The sequence below is a fragment of the Podarcis cretensis genome (assembly GCF_951804945.1).
Source record: "Podarcis cretensis genome assembly, chromosome: 14".
NCBI classification, from domain to species: domain Eukaryota; kingdom Metazoa; phylum Chordata; class Lepidosauria; order Squamata; family Lacertidae; genus Podarcis; species Podarcis cretensis.
Window position 1 is genome coordinate 27093154 of NC_137183.1, and position 18471 is coordinate 27111624.

The 18471-nt window shown below is 43.0% G+C and overlaps 1 protein-coding gene and 1 long non-coding RNA gene across 8 annotated transcripts in view; one reads left to right on the forward strand and one right to left on the reverse strand.

Annotated features, from left to right (window-relative positions):
* MEGF11 (multiple EGF like domains 11) overlaps nucleotides 1-18471 on the reverse strand; it is a 349752-nt gene that overhangs the window by 163001 nt on the left and 168280 nt on the right. For 6 of the 7 annotated variants that reach the window (XM_079954213.1, XM_079954211.1, XM_079954210.1 and 3 more), the window contains exon 7: nucleotides 8139-8213. The exons of the other annotated variant lie outside the window; for it this stretch is intronic. In XM_079954213.1, coding sequence (XP_079810339.1) covers nucleotides 8139-8213 — 75 coding nt within the window. The remainder of the gene's footprint in view (nucleotides 1-8138; nucleotides 8214-18471) is intronic. 7 annotated transcript variants of the gene reach the window in all.
* On the forward strand, nucleotides 2922-16409 carry LOC307203554. Its single transcript, XR_013833286.1, has 3 exons — nucleotides 2922-3121; nucleotides 7100-7190; nucleotides 16236-16409. It is a non-coding gene; the product is annotated as an uncharacterized lncRNA (long non-coding RNA).

The following is an 18471-nucleotide window of genomic DNA, read 5'->3' on the forward strand; positions in this document are numbered from 1 at the left end:
ATTGGAGGTTTTAAACAGAGGTTGGGTAGCCACCTGTCAGTGATGATTTTGCTGATTCCTGCATTGCAAGGGGTTGAACTAGATGGCCATTGGGGTCCCTTCCCTGGGAGAATATAGTGGTTCTATTACTTCCCTTCTCCACAAATTCGTTGAATATGACCCTCAGCAGTTAATCGTCATGCACTCCCTCCAGCTATACACTCTGTGTTTTTCCCAAGAATATGAAAGCACCATTTGCTATGTCACTCAATCTATGCACTTCCTCATGAACCACGATCACGATCAAGAATGAAAAGGCAAATAAAGGATTAGGTAAAAATGGATTTGTTAATTGGTGAAAGACGAGAATGTAAAATTACAGTATATTAAGATAAATTAATAGGATAAAAACAAAGCTGGAAAGGATTTGCTGAAATATCTAATTGAACTAGAATACAAAAAAGGGAGGTGTGAGGAGGTCAAGGAAATAAGCAAAGGAAAGAAAGTTATGTAAAGGTTTGATCTGTGTGTTTTTTTTTAATTGTTTGCATTTTTTCTGTTTTTTCTTATTTTTCTCTTTTTTGTTTTTTCTTTTTTCTCTTTGTAATCTTTAAAAGTTGAATAAATATTATTTTTTAAAAAAAAAGAATGAAAAGGCAAGTAGGCATTTACAGCTAGCTAATAAGTCACCTTAAATCAGGAACAGCCAATTCCTGACAGCCTCAGCCAGTGTGACCAGTGATGAGGTTTTATGGGAAATGTAGTCCAACAACATCTGGAAGGAATCACATTGGTCACCTATGTCCTAATCACTAGCAAGCCTTCTTCCTGTTGACAAGCCACCTCTGGCACAAGGGGAAAAGGCAACGAGGTGAACCTGTACCACACACAATCCAATTTGTGTGATATGAGCAAACATCCTATCTAAATTTGTTGTAGAAGCTGGACTCAAACCTATCAATTCTGAGACTATTAGAAGGAAAGCAGCATAAATCAACATTGAAAAATATGTATCAGTGGATAATTTGAGGAGAAAGGAACAGAGATGTTTGGGGGGTTTTTTAGTCCATGCCTAGTACATAGCAAGAAGATGCTCAAACTTACAAAGGAAACCTCCCTCAGAATGGTACCACCAATCAGAGTATGTGCCACCTCTGGAAAGATTATGCCACCCTGACCAGTTGCTAAGCAATGCATCTTGGCTAGTCGACTTTTAACAAAAACAGAATTAACCCCTTAAGTTGGACACTAAATGATCCCTGCTGTTGAACTTCAGACAGAAAGAACACTCTGGGCCCCACCTATCAGCCAGGGGACTAAAGATGGATGGTTCTGTTGGTTTGCATATATTACTGCAATCTGCTGCAAGCCACCTTGAGTATCATTCAATCAAAAGGCAGGATATAATTATTTCAAATAAATACATTCCCTCTCTAATTATATAGTACACTTTCTAAGGTTCATTTAACTTGGAAGTGGAAAAGGGATAACCTACAGCCAACCCATCGCAAAACCAAAATTCAGGAGAAAAATTGTGACATAAAAATCAAAGGGCAAAGGAAGGAGGGTGGTGCTTTGATTTATTAGCAGGAATATTTGATCTACTTCATGTCAGGTTTCATCCACCCTCCATGTTTCTATAATAGGGTTGTCATATTTCAAAAAGTTAAAATCCGGACACAAAAGTTGTTGAGCAAAACTGAAGATGGGGTGGGGGGAAGAAATTTTAAAGCTATTTTAAAGGGAAATCGCCAAAAACAACACTGCAGATATGGGTTGCCATACATCCATATTTTCCCAGACATTTCTGCTATTTCACCCAGACACTGCTTCCAACTGCAGTGTTCTGGCTATGTCCAGGAAATTCCAGACATATGGTAACCCTAGCCTATAAGCACCTAGATAAAGGGTTTAGTAATATATAATTTTTAGAGATGTTAAGAAACTGATTTATATAAATACATGTATAAAAGTGAGAGTTAAACAGAGATGGGCTTTCTGAGAACAACCAATGTCATCAACCAGATAAACTAGCATACAAAAACCCAAAGGCTCCAGGAAAGGAGGATTCTTTTCCATGGCCTAGGGCTAGACCATCCTCCTCCAGCTTGGGACCTTACAAATGTTGAAGACTTCAACTCCCATCAGCCCCAGTATGCAGGCCTGATGGTCTGGGATGATGGGAGTTCTAGTCCAAAACATGTGGAGGGCACTGGGTGATGGAAGGCTGTCTTAAGCTACTAATTTCCCTTAAAATACAAATCGTTGTAACATCTGTTTTGCCATCTCCCAGTCTAGCCAGCTGCAGAGACATGGCCTAACAGTGCTCTCCCCAAGGGCTCACCCTTCAGTGGGGGGGGGGGGGGCTAGGAAAGGAACTTTCTAAGTCTTGAACACATTAAACCACTCTGTGCAATTTTAAACACGGGAGAAAGAACCATTCAGCAACTGAGAAGTGCTACCTCCAGCCAGAGATGGGGAAGAAATTTGGTTTGGTTTGTATTTTAACATGAACTTGCATGATCTTCACTTCCTAACACAACACGTGAAACAAAATGTAGCAATAACCTTCCCTACTTCTTCAAGTTCTGCAATGCAGTTCTCTAACCAACAGTGTTCATAAAAATGTGTGCATTAGGGGGAAATGTGCATAAAAATGCATATATCAGTGAGAATAATGCACGAAAATGCATTGCATTGGGAAAAATTGAACTTAAGGTTAGAAAAGCAAGAAACTGAGAGAAATCAAAACTGACAGATACGGTATTTCTGTCCTTAATTCCAGCAAAACCCGAAGCACCGTCTTGTGACCAAGATTGGCAGGGCCTGGCGCACAGCATGTGATGTCATGCGCCTAGTGTGTGTCGCACATGTGTGATGTCATGCATGCAACGCATGACACACACATCGCATCATCGGGAGGAGGCCGAGCGCAGAATCCAGCACGCTGCAGCTCCCTCTCTCACACTCAGGAGAAGCCAACTACTGAACTGAACCGTGTTCAGCCTCCTCCATCCCCTCAACACCGAGGGGGCCCGACCCCCTGCCAGCAGATATTTAGGGGGCCAAAGACACCTCCGCGCATAGGAGTTGGTGCGCCTGAGAAAACTAAGCACCCAGAGCAAAAGAAAGGCAACAGTCGGTGAGAATAACTTTCCTTGATTTTAAAAGCTTGACACCAGGGGCTTCCACAGACTGCACCTTGGCTGTCTTTAGAACAGATCCTTCCTTCTCCTTCAAGAAATCACCGATGCAAACACATCTCTGAATGTAACACTTGCAAAGAGAGTTTCTTCCCCCCCAAAACCTTAGGAGAAGGGGAAAGATATAAGAGCGGGGTGATTTGCAGTTCTTCCTGACAGACCTCTCATGTACCCGTTAATAGAACAGCGTATTCCAATTAAGCTGGCTATGGTTATAGCAGATGGCTTTTTACAATGTGAAAAGTCCATAAACTAAGGGCCATTTATAGCTACTTTCCTCCTAAAAATTCACATTCTTTTATGAGCAGACTCGTACTTTTTTTTTTCCTTCCCCCATTTTTTGTTGAACTTCTTTCATTCTTTTAAAAAGTGAATTTAAGATTTGCAAGGAAGCAAGTACATAGACAGACAGCACTAAAAACAGGAAGGCCTTTAATCATCCCTATTAAGCAACTCTGGCAGTGGAAATGCTTCACATGGTTATTTGCTGAAATTAAAGCACCCAGAAGGAGTCTAGCCTCTCACACACTTGCATCCAAAATGGCATCAACAGGAACACAAGAACACCCCACAAATTGAATTTGCAGGGTTGTTTATTTTATTTTTTTGCGGTACCCACTTTTTAAATTCTGTTGCCCATAGCATCCCAAGATCCTTCTCAGGAGCAAAAGATATTCCAGCTGTTCTAGGCTGTACTTGATTCTTTGCTCGTCTGCTGTGACTGCAGACGTACAGAAGTCCTGACAATGGAGATATCCCTCACAGGACTCTACAGTTTTGCTCAGGAGGGTGTGTGGCTGTGAATGTTCAATCCCCAGCATCTCTGATTCATTTTGGGTCTTGATCAAGGCTAAGGCTTCAGCCTCAGACCTTGCACAGCCTCACCCAATCAAAACACTGAACTAGATGAACCAATATTCTGACTCAAGTCTCATGCTGCCTGGAACTTAGCAATGGAACACAAAACAAAATCTTTTGCCAAAAATCTGCACTGCTTTCCCCCTCTCTACACCTATCTGTTCCTTCCTACTTTGTCCACAGATTTTCTGCACATCCAGGATGGTTAAAGAGCGTTTCTTTCAAAGCACACATAAGAATCTGTCTTATTAAAAGGCATTGGAACATTAGTCCTTCTAAATCAGTATTATCTAGTAGTGTCTATTGCCCAAGGCATGGGCTAACCACTCTCCAGCTGTTGCTGGACTCCAACTCATAAGAACATAAGAAGAGCCTGCTGGATCAGGCCAATGGTCTATTTAGTCCAGCATTCTGTTCTTACACTGGTCAACCAGAAGCCTGTGGCAAGCATACAAGCAGGACCTGAGCACAAGAGCACTCTCCCCACTTGTGATTTCCAACACCTGGTACTCAGAAGCATTATTGCCTCTGACTGTGGAGGCAGACCATAGTCATTGAGGTTAGTAGACAATGGAGCCTTCTCACTGAATTGGTCCACTCTTCTTTTATAGCCATCCACTGGCAGCTTCCCACCCACACCAGGCAAAGGTCAGAGGTGATGGGAGTTGGAGTCCAATGTAGCTCTACCACGGAGCTACAGTCCTCCTCCACTTATGAGCACAGTTTGGATTTGGATTTGATATCCCACTTTATCACTACCCTAAGGAGTCTCAAAGCGGCTAACATTCTCCTTTCCCTTCCTCCCCCACAACAAACACTCTGTGAGGTGAGTGGAGCTGAGAAACTTCAGAGAAGTGTGACTAGCCCAAGGTCACCCAGCAGCTGCATGTGGAGGAGCGGGGACGTCAACCCAGTTCACCAGATTATGAGTCTATCACTCCTAACCACTACACCACACTGGCTCTCAGTGTAGAGTTAAGGATGCAATTCCTACATTATATTTTATATCTGCATATACAATATACCGGTGTTTAAGTAGCAAAACAAGCAAGCAGTATTGCCAATGGTGCATAGCATGCCAGTATTTAAGTGACTGGGTTTCCCTCCATTAAGCATCAAACTTGTGGCTGGGAAAGGAACTGGCTTCAGTGTTTACTGCAGAGTAGCCCAGACATTTAAATGCACATGCAGCTTTCAGGGTGATGCATGTACTTTATAATTTAAACCCAAAACCGTTTGTTTGTTTTTTTGCATCCAGGTTTCAAAAATAAGGTGTGCATGAACTTTAAACTGAGTTTGTGACTATTTGAGAAGAGATTAATTAATCCAGAGCAGAGAGAGAGAGAGAGAGAGAGAGAAATAGGGTGTCATCTTGTGCGTGTGCAAGACTAGGAGAGAAAGAATTACTGGCTCTCCAGCTTATCCTCCTTCTCACTTTGTATAGCTGTTGGCACCAGCCCAAGACTGCAGTGCAGAACGCGTGCCTGATTCCAATCAGATCATGTTATTTTGGCAATGCCCAGAAGCTTTTATGCATAAATGGATTTGTCCCAACAATAATAAAGATTTGGGAAGTTCTCACTAGTAGTTAGCAAGTGTGATGTCACCCGCTTTTGCCTAACGAGGAAATTATTTGGGGGCAACAAGCAATAAAATGCCAAATGCACATTCTATTTTTCTTTATATATAAAAAAAAAGCTTCCGCATTTTCTTCTAATGAGGATTTTTAACAAACAGTTCCCTGCAAATTCAAACCCACAGAGACTGTAAATGGAGGGAACTGTTGTTTGACTCTGCCTGAGCGGTTTAGCCAGCCGAGACCCTGCCAAGGCAATCACAGGTTACCCCAACAGAAATAGGATAAATTATTTAAATTTATCCTATGGTTTACTAGCATTTTATTTTTTTTAGTTTTGTATACATAGACTAGACTAATTTGATGGACAGCAGCATTAAAGCCAAGGTGGGGGGGTTGATTCTGACTCAGTGGGTCAGTTCCTTACATCCTACATCCGTGGGTCAACTTTGACAGGTAGGTGGGACATTCCACCTCTCAATCACCCAGCATCATTAGGACATCAGATGGCTGACTGACAGGAGGGCTGTTCCACTCACCTGTCAAACTGTACTGGGCAGAGCTTCCCAAAAACCTGGCAGCCAACAGGTGTTTGGTAACCACAACACAAGAACTTTCCTGCTCCAGTGTTACCGAGCAGCGTGAACTGAAACCACTGCTAAAATGGAGCTTTCTCTGTTTCAGTGTAAACTGCTTGGTGCTATTGGGAGCAAGGCACACTCCCCCTGCCCCTCAGCTGATTGGGAGGGTGCCTTGAGCTAGCAAAGGAACAACGGGGAGCTCTCTTTAAGGCCCCGAGTGTACCTTTGTAGCCACATCAATACCTACCTCACACCAGATGTTAAAAATTATATCAGGTGCGGAGCAGGTGGGTGTGGTTTATGGGAAAGTGCCCTGGTGGGCGAGATTTGGCTCAGGGGCCAGAGGTTCCCCATCCCAATATTAAAAGAAAGGAGGGAAGGAAGGAAGATGAGAGCCAGGAGAGAGAGAGTGGTAGGGAAGTTCTGAGTAACAGGGAGGAGAAGATCCACCCACCCCAGGAACCCTTAAGGACAGAGGGCTTGATCGGTCCACAAGCATTATTCTACAACTGTGAAGAAGCATGAGACAGCATGTAATCTGACATCTCAAGGGATTTCTGGCAGACTAGCACAGTCTTTGTGACTGGACTCAAGGCCAACCCTACCATTAAGCAAGCTGATGTGGGAAATGTCAGCAGGGAGGTCTTGGTGGCAATCCCCCTCAGCTGCTTCTCCTGAGTCATTTCCCTATATTAAATGATAGGATTGTGCATGCTCAATTGGGCCCCTCAACTATCCTGCTGCCACAGGAGTGGTGGGGGAGGATGCAATCCGATCACCAGGCTTCTGAAGGCGAACTAGGGATGGGTGACTTCTTGCTCTGCATCTTCAGCCAGCAAAACATATTGAGCAGGCTCCCCATCTATTTATCCATTTGATTCCATTTCTGAATTGCTTCCTAGAGTTTTCCAGGCAAAACAAAAAAGGAGGAAAGCCACTGGAAGAATATCACCCCCAGTCTAAGCCAAATGAACACTGTGACAACTTCCCCACGTGAGTAAAGTTCCATTATTTATACACAGAGAGTTACGGATCACATTTCAGATTGTATATATGAATGACATATACTTTCCACCATCTTCAACTGGTACACACCAGCTGCAAACATTCCTAGACTAGGCTAGCCTATGATGCTTGGGTGACCTGAAGACTTGATTACTGACACATGCCTTATGTGGGGCTCTCCTTGCATCCAGTCCAAAAGCTGCATCTCCTGCAGAATGTAGCACCCAGATTCCTCACAGGAGAATGTTACTGGCAGCAAGGGTACTTCTTTACCAAGAGAGCTGCATTGCTTGCCAATTTGCTACCAGGTCAGAATCAAGTTTATTTTGTTAATTTACAAAGCCCTAGACAACCTGGGCCCAAAGTAAGGCCTTGAGGACTGCTTTATTCCTTAAGCCCAGAGACTTTCTGATGGGGTACTTCTGGTGGTCCCCTTGGCCACAAACTGAGACATTACTGTGGCAGGCCCTGCTCTGTGGAACTCCATGCCAATACAATTTCAGCAAGAGTCATGCCTACTTTCTTTCAAGCTGCATTGTTCAGAGAGGCCTTTGGCACTTTTTTATTATTAAAAAATAACCCATCAACCTGTTTTTACTGCTATGTTATCGAGGTCTTTCCTGCTGTCACTGTGGTATTGTGTTTTTGTTTTATTTTTGCATATCAAAAGTGCAGTTTACAAATGACTGAATAAATAAAGAGAAACACACACACACACACACAGCCTGACATAACACACAGAATGCAGCACAGAATGCCGCTTGACATGCATGGCACAGAAGAGCTGAGAAAGGAAAGGAAAAGCATGCACAGTGAACAGAATGGACAGAACCACTTCCACCACCACCACCACCACCCCAGCCAACACACTTTTGCAAAGAACAAGAAAAGACAGACCATCACCACCACTAGAGATTGCGTTTTGGACCCACTCACTGTTGGCGGTGTGGTTCCTGCTACTCCCCGCTGGTGCTGCCGTGTGCTCGGGTGCCCCTTCAGAGGTGGCCCTTCCTGACATTGAATGGGAAAACGAAAAGGAAGGATGCAGAGAAAAGAAGGTGGAGGAGGCGAGGTGGAGGGGAGGGCGAGAGCAAAAGATGGCAAGAGAAAGGAAAGGGAGCATCTTTAACTGAACACTAACAGCATAACAAGAACACACAGTTAAGAATACAGAAGGGCCTGAGATCCCCAAACAGAACAAACTGAAACTAAACTACATTTGATTGTTAATAAATAACCTCCCCTTTCCCTCATCATTGGAGCAAGACACAGAATATTTCTGGACATCAGTCTTATGCTAGTCCAATGAAAGGTTTCACATAATCCAGTATTTTTCTTTAAAAAAAATAAACAAATTGCCATCTTCCTTTGTCGCTGCGGCTTGAATTCAAGAATCATCGAATTGCAGTGTAGGAAACGACCCCAAGGGTCATCTAGTTCAATCCTCTGCAATGCAGGGAGACAGACAAAGGCACCAAGTTAAAAAAAAGCACTGAATTGAAGCTATGGTTGCACATGCCCCAATTCTTCCTTGGCATTGAAGGCTTGAATTTCCCCAGCCCTGACATTACATGCTGGACATGGTTCAACATGGCAGGCCAAATCCAGAGGCTTGGTTGGGCCTAACTGACACAGGTTCCCACAGTGCTGAGGTAATGGCACCGAAATTTAGCAAGCCACAAAGTGAGCTGGGAGTATCAGAGGAAAGGCAACCTCTTGAAACGTGCATTTTTATATTTATTTCAGCTCCACACAGCTAATTCCTGGCATGACTGGGAGAAGCAGAAGGCCTATTGCTGTTGCTCCTGCTTGCACGGAAACACAATCTGGCCACTGAATGAGCTTCTGTGATGTCACAGAATGTCCATGAGTATCATAACTCCCCGGGGGGGGGGAGGCTTAAGTTTAGCTGACAGACAACAGAGCTTCAACACTTCAGACAGGAAAGTTTCCCTAAATGTAAGCATGTTGGTGGAGAAGTCACTAAGTCTACCTGTAAAGTGGGTAATTTGCACATATGCTTCTGTGATGTGGCTCTGGGAGGGCAGAATGTGCAACAACCTCAGCAACAAGCATTCTCTAATGAGCTAAGGTGGCTGTTGCAGGGTTGCCAACTGGCAGCCCTACAGACTTTTACATTGATTGTTATGAATCATTAAATCTGGGTTGGGGAACTATGCCCTGCTTTTCTGTATGCCACCAGAGCCACATCTCTCTTTGCAGAGGACCCTGCTCTTGCCACAGACCTCATCATTTTGGCATCATATAACACCAGCAGTTGGAACATCTTTCTGTCACCTGAGCAACGGGCTGCAGTGCTGCTTCAGACAGGCACTATATAAATCCATATTTTATTGTAAATATCTCCATACAGTGCTGCCTTGATCTCGATATGGAGGCAGTAATCCAGGCTTAGCTCCGTTAACACCGCAGAGCCCCATTTACACACAACCTGCACAGACCGCCGAGGGCAGATGCTCTTTCAAGTCCTCCTCAGTGCTTTCAAAGCGGCCTTTTTAAAATGCAAGGGCACCCCTCGACTCGCAGGGAACAGTGACATTCCAATGCCCTATATTACAAGCCGTGTCTGCAGGCCAAGCAAAGCTGGCTTTTCCGTCTTCCTTGACTAGCAGTGATTAAACTTTGGGGCCAATGCATTATTTGTTATGCCCTTGGATTTCCAATTCCTGCCTTGCAATTCAGTTCATAAATAGTTACACCAAGACAGGCCATTTAAAAACACAAAGACCAAAGAAGCCTCAATTAACATCTTTCCACACGTTTGGAATTGTGGGGGGCTTTGTGCCTTTTTTTAAAAAAAATGCACACGAATTTGTGAGCCCCAGTGAATTCTTTAAATATATATCTTAATCATCTTCCACGTTTGCATAGCCAGTTAAGCTGCTTGGCCTCCTATACCTAAGATGAAGCAATGCAATTTCCATAGCAACAATGGTAGCACTCAAAAGATGTAGGGAGCTGTGTTGATCCATTTGTGGGGGGAACAAACGTCACAGTTAGGTAATTCTAATTCCTTTAGGACACCTGCAATACTGCAGAATAGTGAGCTATGGTTCCAGCCAGAAGGATGGATGTGGAGAGAGAACAAGGCACGATGGAGTCGCTGCAAAGTCTGGAGACTGTAAAGTCTTGAGATGGGATGCAGGTGATGTTAGGCAAACCTAACTGCATTAGTCTGTCCTAGGTGCAAAACGATTTCAGGATGCAGAGGCTGCTAGAGCAAAAGAAAGAGTTACACACACATGCACCCTGCCCATTTAGAAAAAAGACCAATAACTTGGGTATTTTCTCCCTCCCATTCCCTGTTTTGCTTAACAAAGGATCCTGAAGAACCATTCTGGGAAACTCAGTAAGCTGGCTCCCTGCATTTTTGTTTGTTCCAGGACTCCTCCTCAGATCTGTAGATCTTTGCACATTTAACAGCTTCCCAGGATTCTTTGGGTAAGCCAGGGGTCAGCAAACTTTTTCAGCAGGGGGCTGGTCCACTGTCCCTCAGACCTGGTGGGGGGGTGGACTATATTTGGGAGGGGATGAACGAATTCCTGTGCCCCACAAATAACCCAGAGATGCATTTTAAATAAAAGCACACATTCTACTCATGTAAAAACACACTGATTCCTGGACTGTGTGCGGGCCGGATTGAGAAGGTGATTGGGCCAGATCTGGCCCCCCGGGCCTTAGTTTGCCTACCCATGGGGTAAGCCATGACTGTTCACATAGTATAAGGGCGTATGGTTTGGTGCGGATGTGACCTAGGACTGCAGCCAGGGAGGGGGATGTTCTGCCTTAACAATCTTGAACTAACCAATTTGGATTAGGTTGTACTCAGTAAAGGTAGCTTGTAACGCCAGAAAGAGAGGGGAAAGAGAGAGAGAGAGAGAGAGAGAGAGAGAGAGAGAGAGAGAGAGAGAGATATGCACATCACTTCAGTCAACCTCTAGACAAATTAAGGCCAGAACATTTTTAGAACTTAAAAGCTTCCTTAGGCAGGAAAAGACAAGATGGGGGAAATATTGCTGACAGGAACATAGTCAGTCACTTGACGGGTGCCCATCATTCTTCTTCTTCTTCTTCTTTATTTTATTTTTTAAAAAAACCTCTCTTATTCTTCAAAAGTTAAGAAGGGCACTGAAGAGAAAATGATGCAACCAAAACCACAATAAATACTGAACTTGGGGCAAAATGAGACAGCAATTGGTTCTATTGTTAGGCACCCATCTGCCATGGAACCCTCTCTCATTACTGGAGGCCTCTCCTACTGCCACCGGCAAAAACATAGGCAGCAGGGCTTTCAGAGAAAGACTCCAGTGACCCCCATGGCACAGGTCAGGTGTCAGAAAGAGACAGCCATCCTACTGATTTATATTTCATGCATTAAGACAAAAAAAGCCCCTGAAATGACTTAGAGCACAAATGTCCAATGGTTTATATTTTGCAATGTACTGTCTGTATGGATTTCTTTTTGACATCTGTTGGATGTTCATACAATCAGTTGCTTCTATTTCATTATTCTGATTGTTTCAATCTCAGCTTGCCCTCCCCTGAAGACCCACAATGGGTAACCTTTTTATTATTATTATTTAAACAGATACTTACAAACCTTCATTGTTGTTGCTGTTTTATCAAACAGGGCATTAAGTTAAAGACACTTAGTTTTATATTTGTCCCACTGGTTTTTGCACCGGTGGAACGTTGTTACACAAGAGAATGTATAAAAGCAAGTTGCAACTTTGCAGTCTATTGTGCAACCATATGTTGCACAATGAGTTTCCACTAGCAGAACTATTGTGTTGTGCAACTGCTCTCACGGGACATGGGTGGCACTGTGGGTTAAACCACAGCGCCTAGGACTTGCCGATCAGAAGGTTGGTGGTTCAAATCCCCACAACGGGGTCAGCTCCCGTTGCTCGGTCCCTGCTCCTGCCAACCTAGAAGTTCGAAAGCACCTCAAAGTGCAAGTAGATAAATAGGTACCGCTTCGGTGGGAAGGTAAACGGCGTTTCCGTGCGCTGTTGTGGTTCACCAGAAGCGGCTTAGTCATGCTGGCCACATGACCCGGAAGCTGTACGCCGGCTCCCTCGGCCAATAAAGCGAGATGAGCGCCGCAGCCCCAGAGTCGGTCATGACTGGACCTAATGGTCAGGGGTCCCTTTACCTTTACCTTTATCTGCTCTCACACTAGAGGACAGATAATGTTGGATACAGCCCTAAGGGGGGCGGGAGGAACCTTACAGAAAGATTTAAGAAGAAAAACAACAATGTTAAACAGAAACCCCAAATACTAAGCCAAAGCAATCCTTATTAAGCAGAAAATAGGCTGCTAATGGGTTATTCACTGAATCAAATTAATCTAATAAATATCTATACTGCTTTTTCAACACAAGTCTTCTGAATGTAGTTTATAATCACATTTTGCAAGGAGGGGGTGGATGGGTTTTTTTCTTCTTCTGAGAAAAGCAAGCCAAAACGTTTTGGAATGAATGAATGGAACCTAGTCCAACCTCCCTTACTGGTGATATGGGCAATGAGCACCAACACAACAAAAATGGGCTGTGGATAAATGCTAGTTTCATGGTTTTGTTTTGCAATATAAGAACCACACAGGGAGGTGAAGACTGGGGCAAAATGAGACACGTAAGTCAAAATTCTTGCAACACCCCCCCAAAAAAAACCCCAGTTTCATAAAGAAGTCTCCCCCAACCTGGTGCCCTCTGGGAATTTTGGATATCCCTAATTCCATCAGCTCTAGTCAGCCAGTTTCCTCATTTTTTCAGTCTTAAATTCAGTTTTCCACATTTCCATATCAGTTCATTAAAAAAAAAAACACCTCATGAAAATTAATCAGCATTTTAGTGGAAATTTCTCCTACAGCACACTTTTTTCTTTGCCATTCTACCCAAGCCATGAATTTTTGCAAAGCGCTTATTCTCTAATTTTTATATTCTCCATAGTATAACACATTTTCATATGTCATTTCCCACCAATACACACCTTTATATGCACATTTTACCTCAGTATATGCATTTTAGTACCTGTTACTTGGCTGGGAAATGGCATTGCAAAATTCGGAGAAATGCACATTTTGAAGGATTGCTGTGTTGTGATTCATGTACTGTTTTGGAAAGTGTGAATTAGGTAGATTTGCCTTTAAACACAAACAACATTAAATATCTTCCCCATCCCTTTTTGAGACTGATAGGAACGGAACAACAAAACATTTGGAAAGTATCAGGTTTGGGTAAGGTTTTCATAGAAGATATATATATGCAGTGAACTGCCATGAAATCTTCAGATGAAGGTGGTATAAACACACACACACACACACACAAGGCAAGGCACTGGAAAGGCTTCTGCGTGTGGCTAAAATCCCCCACGAGAGATCATTGTGTCTGGTTTTTCATTCAATCTATGGAGAGATGGAAATGACAAACTGCCTGCAATCTTTTCCAAGATCTAATGCCCAGAAAAGGACAATAGAGGTGCCAGTGTGACAAAGCCACCTCAAAGGGAATAATTTCAGGCTAGCCAGCAGTATATAGAAGGATCCCCATTCACAGAAGACCAGCTGCATCTATGGTGCCTTCAGCTGTGTGCATACACAGGCCCTGTTGAAATACAAATTAATAGCAAGCTGGGTGCAAGAATATCTGCCAGGGAGCTTATGCTGCAGAACGTATTGAGATGCTTCAAAGCACCTTTACTAAAACGAACAGTTTGGGTTAATTCATAATGGTTAACTTCCTAGGTTTCGCCACAGTATCCCCTACCCTATTTGTATTCAAAACTAGAAGTATCTCATAAGTCTTTATTCGGGGGGGGGGGGATGACAGAGGTTGGCAATATAAAGCTGGAGACAGCAAAATAATAATATATATTAAATGCCTGAACAGTCAGGATGCATCGCATGTCATCCTTTGAAGAAGATGGTCCAGGATATGTTTATGCTATACAATATTCTTCCTCTTCATCACCCTCTGCATCCAGCCACTCCAAATTCTGTAGGCAAATGAAGCAAGTTTGCATCATTTCCTTAATGGAGTTGCATGAGTGTAAGGCAAGGCAGCCAAATGTGGCTGGACTTCAACTCCCAACAATTCCAACCAGAAAGGTCAATAGTCAAAGCTGATGGGAGTTGTGCCCTCAAAAAGCTGCTGGTTGACCTTGCTGGCTATCCCCGGTGTCAGGGTTAATTCACCTTCCCGTTTTAACAAAGGAGCTGCATAGAAGAGGAAGATCATCGTGAGTTATTTGACATTGGGCCCAGCCTCGTGAATCATCCAATGTGTCTCTAAACTGTGTGGAGATTATAATACCTTTTAACACAAGAAGCAAGACTGGGAAAGGTACTGAAGAAGGTAGAGGCAGGTGAGGAATCATGTAGCCATACAAGCAGGTCACAGAAGCTCCTCACCCTTCAGGATACTTTTGAAAGATGTAGCCCTGTACATCTACAGTACAATGGAACGCCCATGTCCATTGGTAGTATATCTGATAAGAGCAAGCAATGGGGGAAGCCATAACTTTCATACTATGCTTGTAAGTGTCCCAGAAGCACCTAGCTGGCCACTGAGGTGAAATGGAGGGTAAAGCAAATGTGGTCAGGATGTTGAACTAGGACTTGTGTTCAAAATCCCACTGAACCACAATGCTCATTGGGTCAGCCATTATCTCTCAGCTTCATCTACCTCACAGAGCTGTTGTGAGATTAAAAGACAGCAGAGAACATAAGAAATGAAAATACATTTTAAAACAGCTAAACAAATAACTGAAATAAAAAGCACAGCTTTAAACAAATACAATTGCCAAATCAGTTTCTTCTTCCAACTCTGGAATATAAAAGCCATGGACAACCTTTCCCAACTCTGTGTCCTTCAGATGTTTGGGACACAAGTGCATCAGATGGACCTTTGATCAAATCATGAAGGATTCTTCTTACAAAGACTTGACCTCCACATCCATAAAGCAAGTGGAGGAGACAGTGATTCTCAGGAATTTAAGTACAGTGCCAGATCCCTCACATTATTTGGCACAGAACTGCATGTAAAGATCAGGGAGCTCCTTTAGCCCCAAAGCTTCTCATTCCTTGCAACATCTCAGCAGCTAAATGGCCTCAAGCCGGGAAGACCTTGGGTGGAATTCCAGCCGTAACCCAATGGACCAAACAAGGCACTTTTTCAAAACAGCAGCTTCTGTACACTGTGGTAGATAGATGATAGCTAGATGATAGATATAGATATCCTTTTAAAAAAAACTTAAAACAAAAGCCTAATAACACAGCAAGATGTTTATTACATGATATAGCTTTTTAAAAGCTACCTGCTGTTTCTCTGAAATTGTCTTGTCGTTGAGCCAATTTCTCACGGCACATTTGCAATTATTCCTCATAGATCTCTTTTTAGCAGCAATGATAAGCATCTTTTTATGCTCCTAAAGGAGGGGAATGACATCACCTCTTTGCACCTCTGGTCTATAGGATAGCATGTTCCATTTCATCACTCTTGCCTTGAATGGAAGCAAAGTGATAAGACACCCACTTTGATGACAGTTTAGATGCAAAAGGGGGGGAGGGGGAGGGCACCTGCAAGTGGAAAATGTGATACATGAGGCAAGATCAAAGCCCACTGTTCAGAGGGCTCCGATCACTGCCTAATAAAGACAAATGAAATTCCAGTGGCAAAGAGAGACTGTCCTCAGGATCAAAAAAAAAAAAAAAAAAAAGCCAATTGAGCAGCTGTAGAATATGTGCATTCAACTGCTGGTTCAGATTCTGCTTCTCCACCTTTGAAATACCCAATCTAGGATGGGGTCGTTAATGTAATGCCTTTCAGTTGATGTTGGAATACAACTTGCAGAAGCCAATGTTCAGGAGTTGATGCCGGGAACTGAAGTTCCAACAACATCCAAAGGGCCCATCATTAGCTACCCAAGTCTGGACAGATATCCAAGATAGCTGTAGTGGGCGGGGAAGTCTAATCTGTATTGGTTACAATTCCACTTGTGATTTTACTCTAGGTCAGGAGTAGCCAATGTAATGCCCTCCAGATGTTGTTCGACTCCAACCCTCATCAGCCTCAGCCAGCATAGTTCAACAACCTCCAGAAGGCAAAATATTCACCCACTCAGTCTGGACAGACTTCCAGGACAGAAGAAGGAAGGTGGTGGAATCGAATTCCATTTGTGATTTTTAGCAGGACTTCACTTGCAGCAAAGGTAACTGGATTTCAGAACTATTGTTATTAAGCTAATGAACTGCTTTTCTACTTTTATCTTCAAAGCTAGTTCTTTAAACCTCAACCTGAGACAACATCAGACACACCTGAAGCAGGGAACAAGGTGCTGCCCCTTTAAAAGTCCTTCTAACAACAGCTGGGGTTATGCGGTTACCTGGCCTGCTTCCGCTAGAGAAGTCAGAGGATTCCAAAGGAAAGAGAAACAAGACCAGAAACTGCTTGTGTTTGCTTACTCATCCTATATCCAGAATGGAAATCAATTTAGTGAAAGCTATCGGTATTCACGGTTGTCGCTGCTTTCAGTCCGCAAACGATGTGTGACTGATTATGTCCCACCCCTATTTGCATACTGTTTTCTTTGCACTGAAATGAATGGGGTGGAATAATGTTGTAGCACATTAATTTACGTAACTAATTCTTTTTGGCAGAAGATGAACTGCAGTGGAAGAGGAACAATGCTGCATTTGATGAAAACAGGGCAGAATGGGGGGGGGGGAATGCCGTCATACATTCCTAGCATCCAAATTTAAAGAAGGACTCCAGTTGAGTGTCACTTTCCTTCCCATGAGCACAATGTCTGTGATTCCTGGAACTTGCCACAGTTTCTAAAGACCCTGCTAAATTCACACTTCCCAAACCAATATGCAAACTGAAACACAGGTCTCCTTTGGAATTTGCATTTCTCCAAATTTTGCAATGCAGTTGCCCAAAGAATAATAATAGCAATTATTATTATTATTATTATTATTATTATTATTATTATTATTTATTATTATCCACCCTTCATCAGAGGATCACAGGGCAGATATATAACATAGTAACAAACAAAAACAATAACCCCACCACCACAGTCATTATTATTATTATTATTATTATTATTATTATTATTATTACAAAAATGTATATATTAATTAAAAGCGCACCCAAAATGCACCTAAGTGAACATAAAATACAAAAATGCAGTCTGTTGGGGGGGGGGCATTTGCAAAAGCACACATACAAGACAAAACTGAGTCAACAAATATGTATATTAGGAGAAATGAGTAGAAATGTGGGATGTAAAAAAAATGAAACTTAAGAATGAAAAAAAGAGAAACCGATAAACCAACACTGTCAGATGCATCCATTGCTAGCAGCTGCTACCATTTCTATGCCATTCCCTGATCAGTTACTTCAAGACCATTATGGGATCTCTGGGTGGTGTCCTTTGGCCTCCCAATGGCTAGCAGAGGCAGAAAACAATGGTGCAAAACAAGCCACTTAGTGCTTCACTTTGCATCATTCATATAAACTGACTTTTCTTGCTGCAGAGTTCGCTCCAAGTTCTGCCTCTAGAATCAGGCCATAACTAACATGTGCCATAACTAACTCATTAATAGCAACACCAAATAGCATCACATGCCATGCAGTGTCACCATTGCTACCCAAATTTGCCAAAGAGAATTCAAGAGCCTGAGAACAACAACTGCCGCGCGTTGATCGAAAACACCCACTCAAACAATTCCTCTCTTAATCTCAGCTCCTCAAAGCTCTTGCTTCTAATTTCAGAACCTGCTTTCAAAGCAGGACTTTTGACTGGGTGACTTCCATCTGCAGATGCCTCTATTAGTTGATCAAAAGATTATTCTTGACCCCATTTGGTGCCTCCGGAGCCATAAATGTCCAATGCCTTCTAATTAGAGCCACAGCTCGTCCCAAGCCGGTTCCATTTCCCAGGGAGAGCTAAACAGCTCCGAGAGAGAGCAGTGAGTGATACTTGCTGGTTTCTGATAGCTTGAGAGAGAAATAAGGAAGCACTGGGAAGAGCCATGACCCTACTGGAGGCTGCTAAAGGATGCTGATGAGATTTTTGTTAAGCGTTTATTATCTCCTTGCTGCAAGCATCAATAAAAGCCTGGATTTAAACATCCCACGTTTACACTAGTGAATAACTGGTTCTACCTCTCCCTTTGCAATGTCTTAAGGAACAGCCAATGCTCAACAAGTACATCAAATTAATATGCAAAGCATTTCTCCAT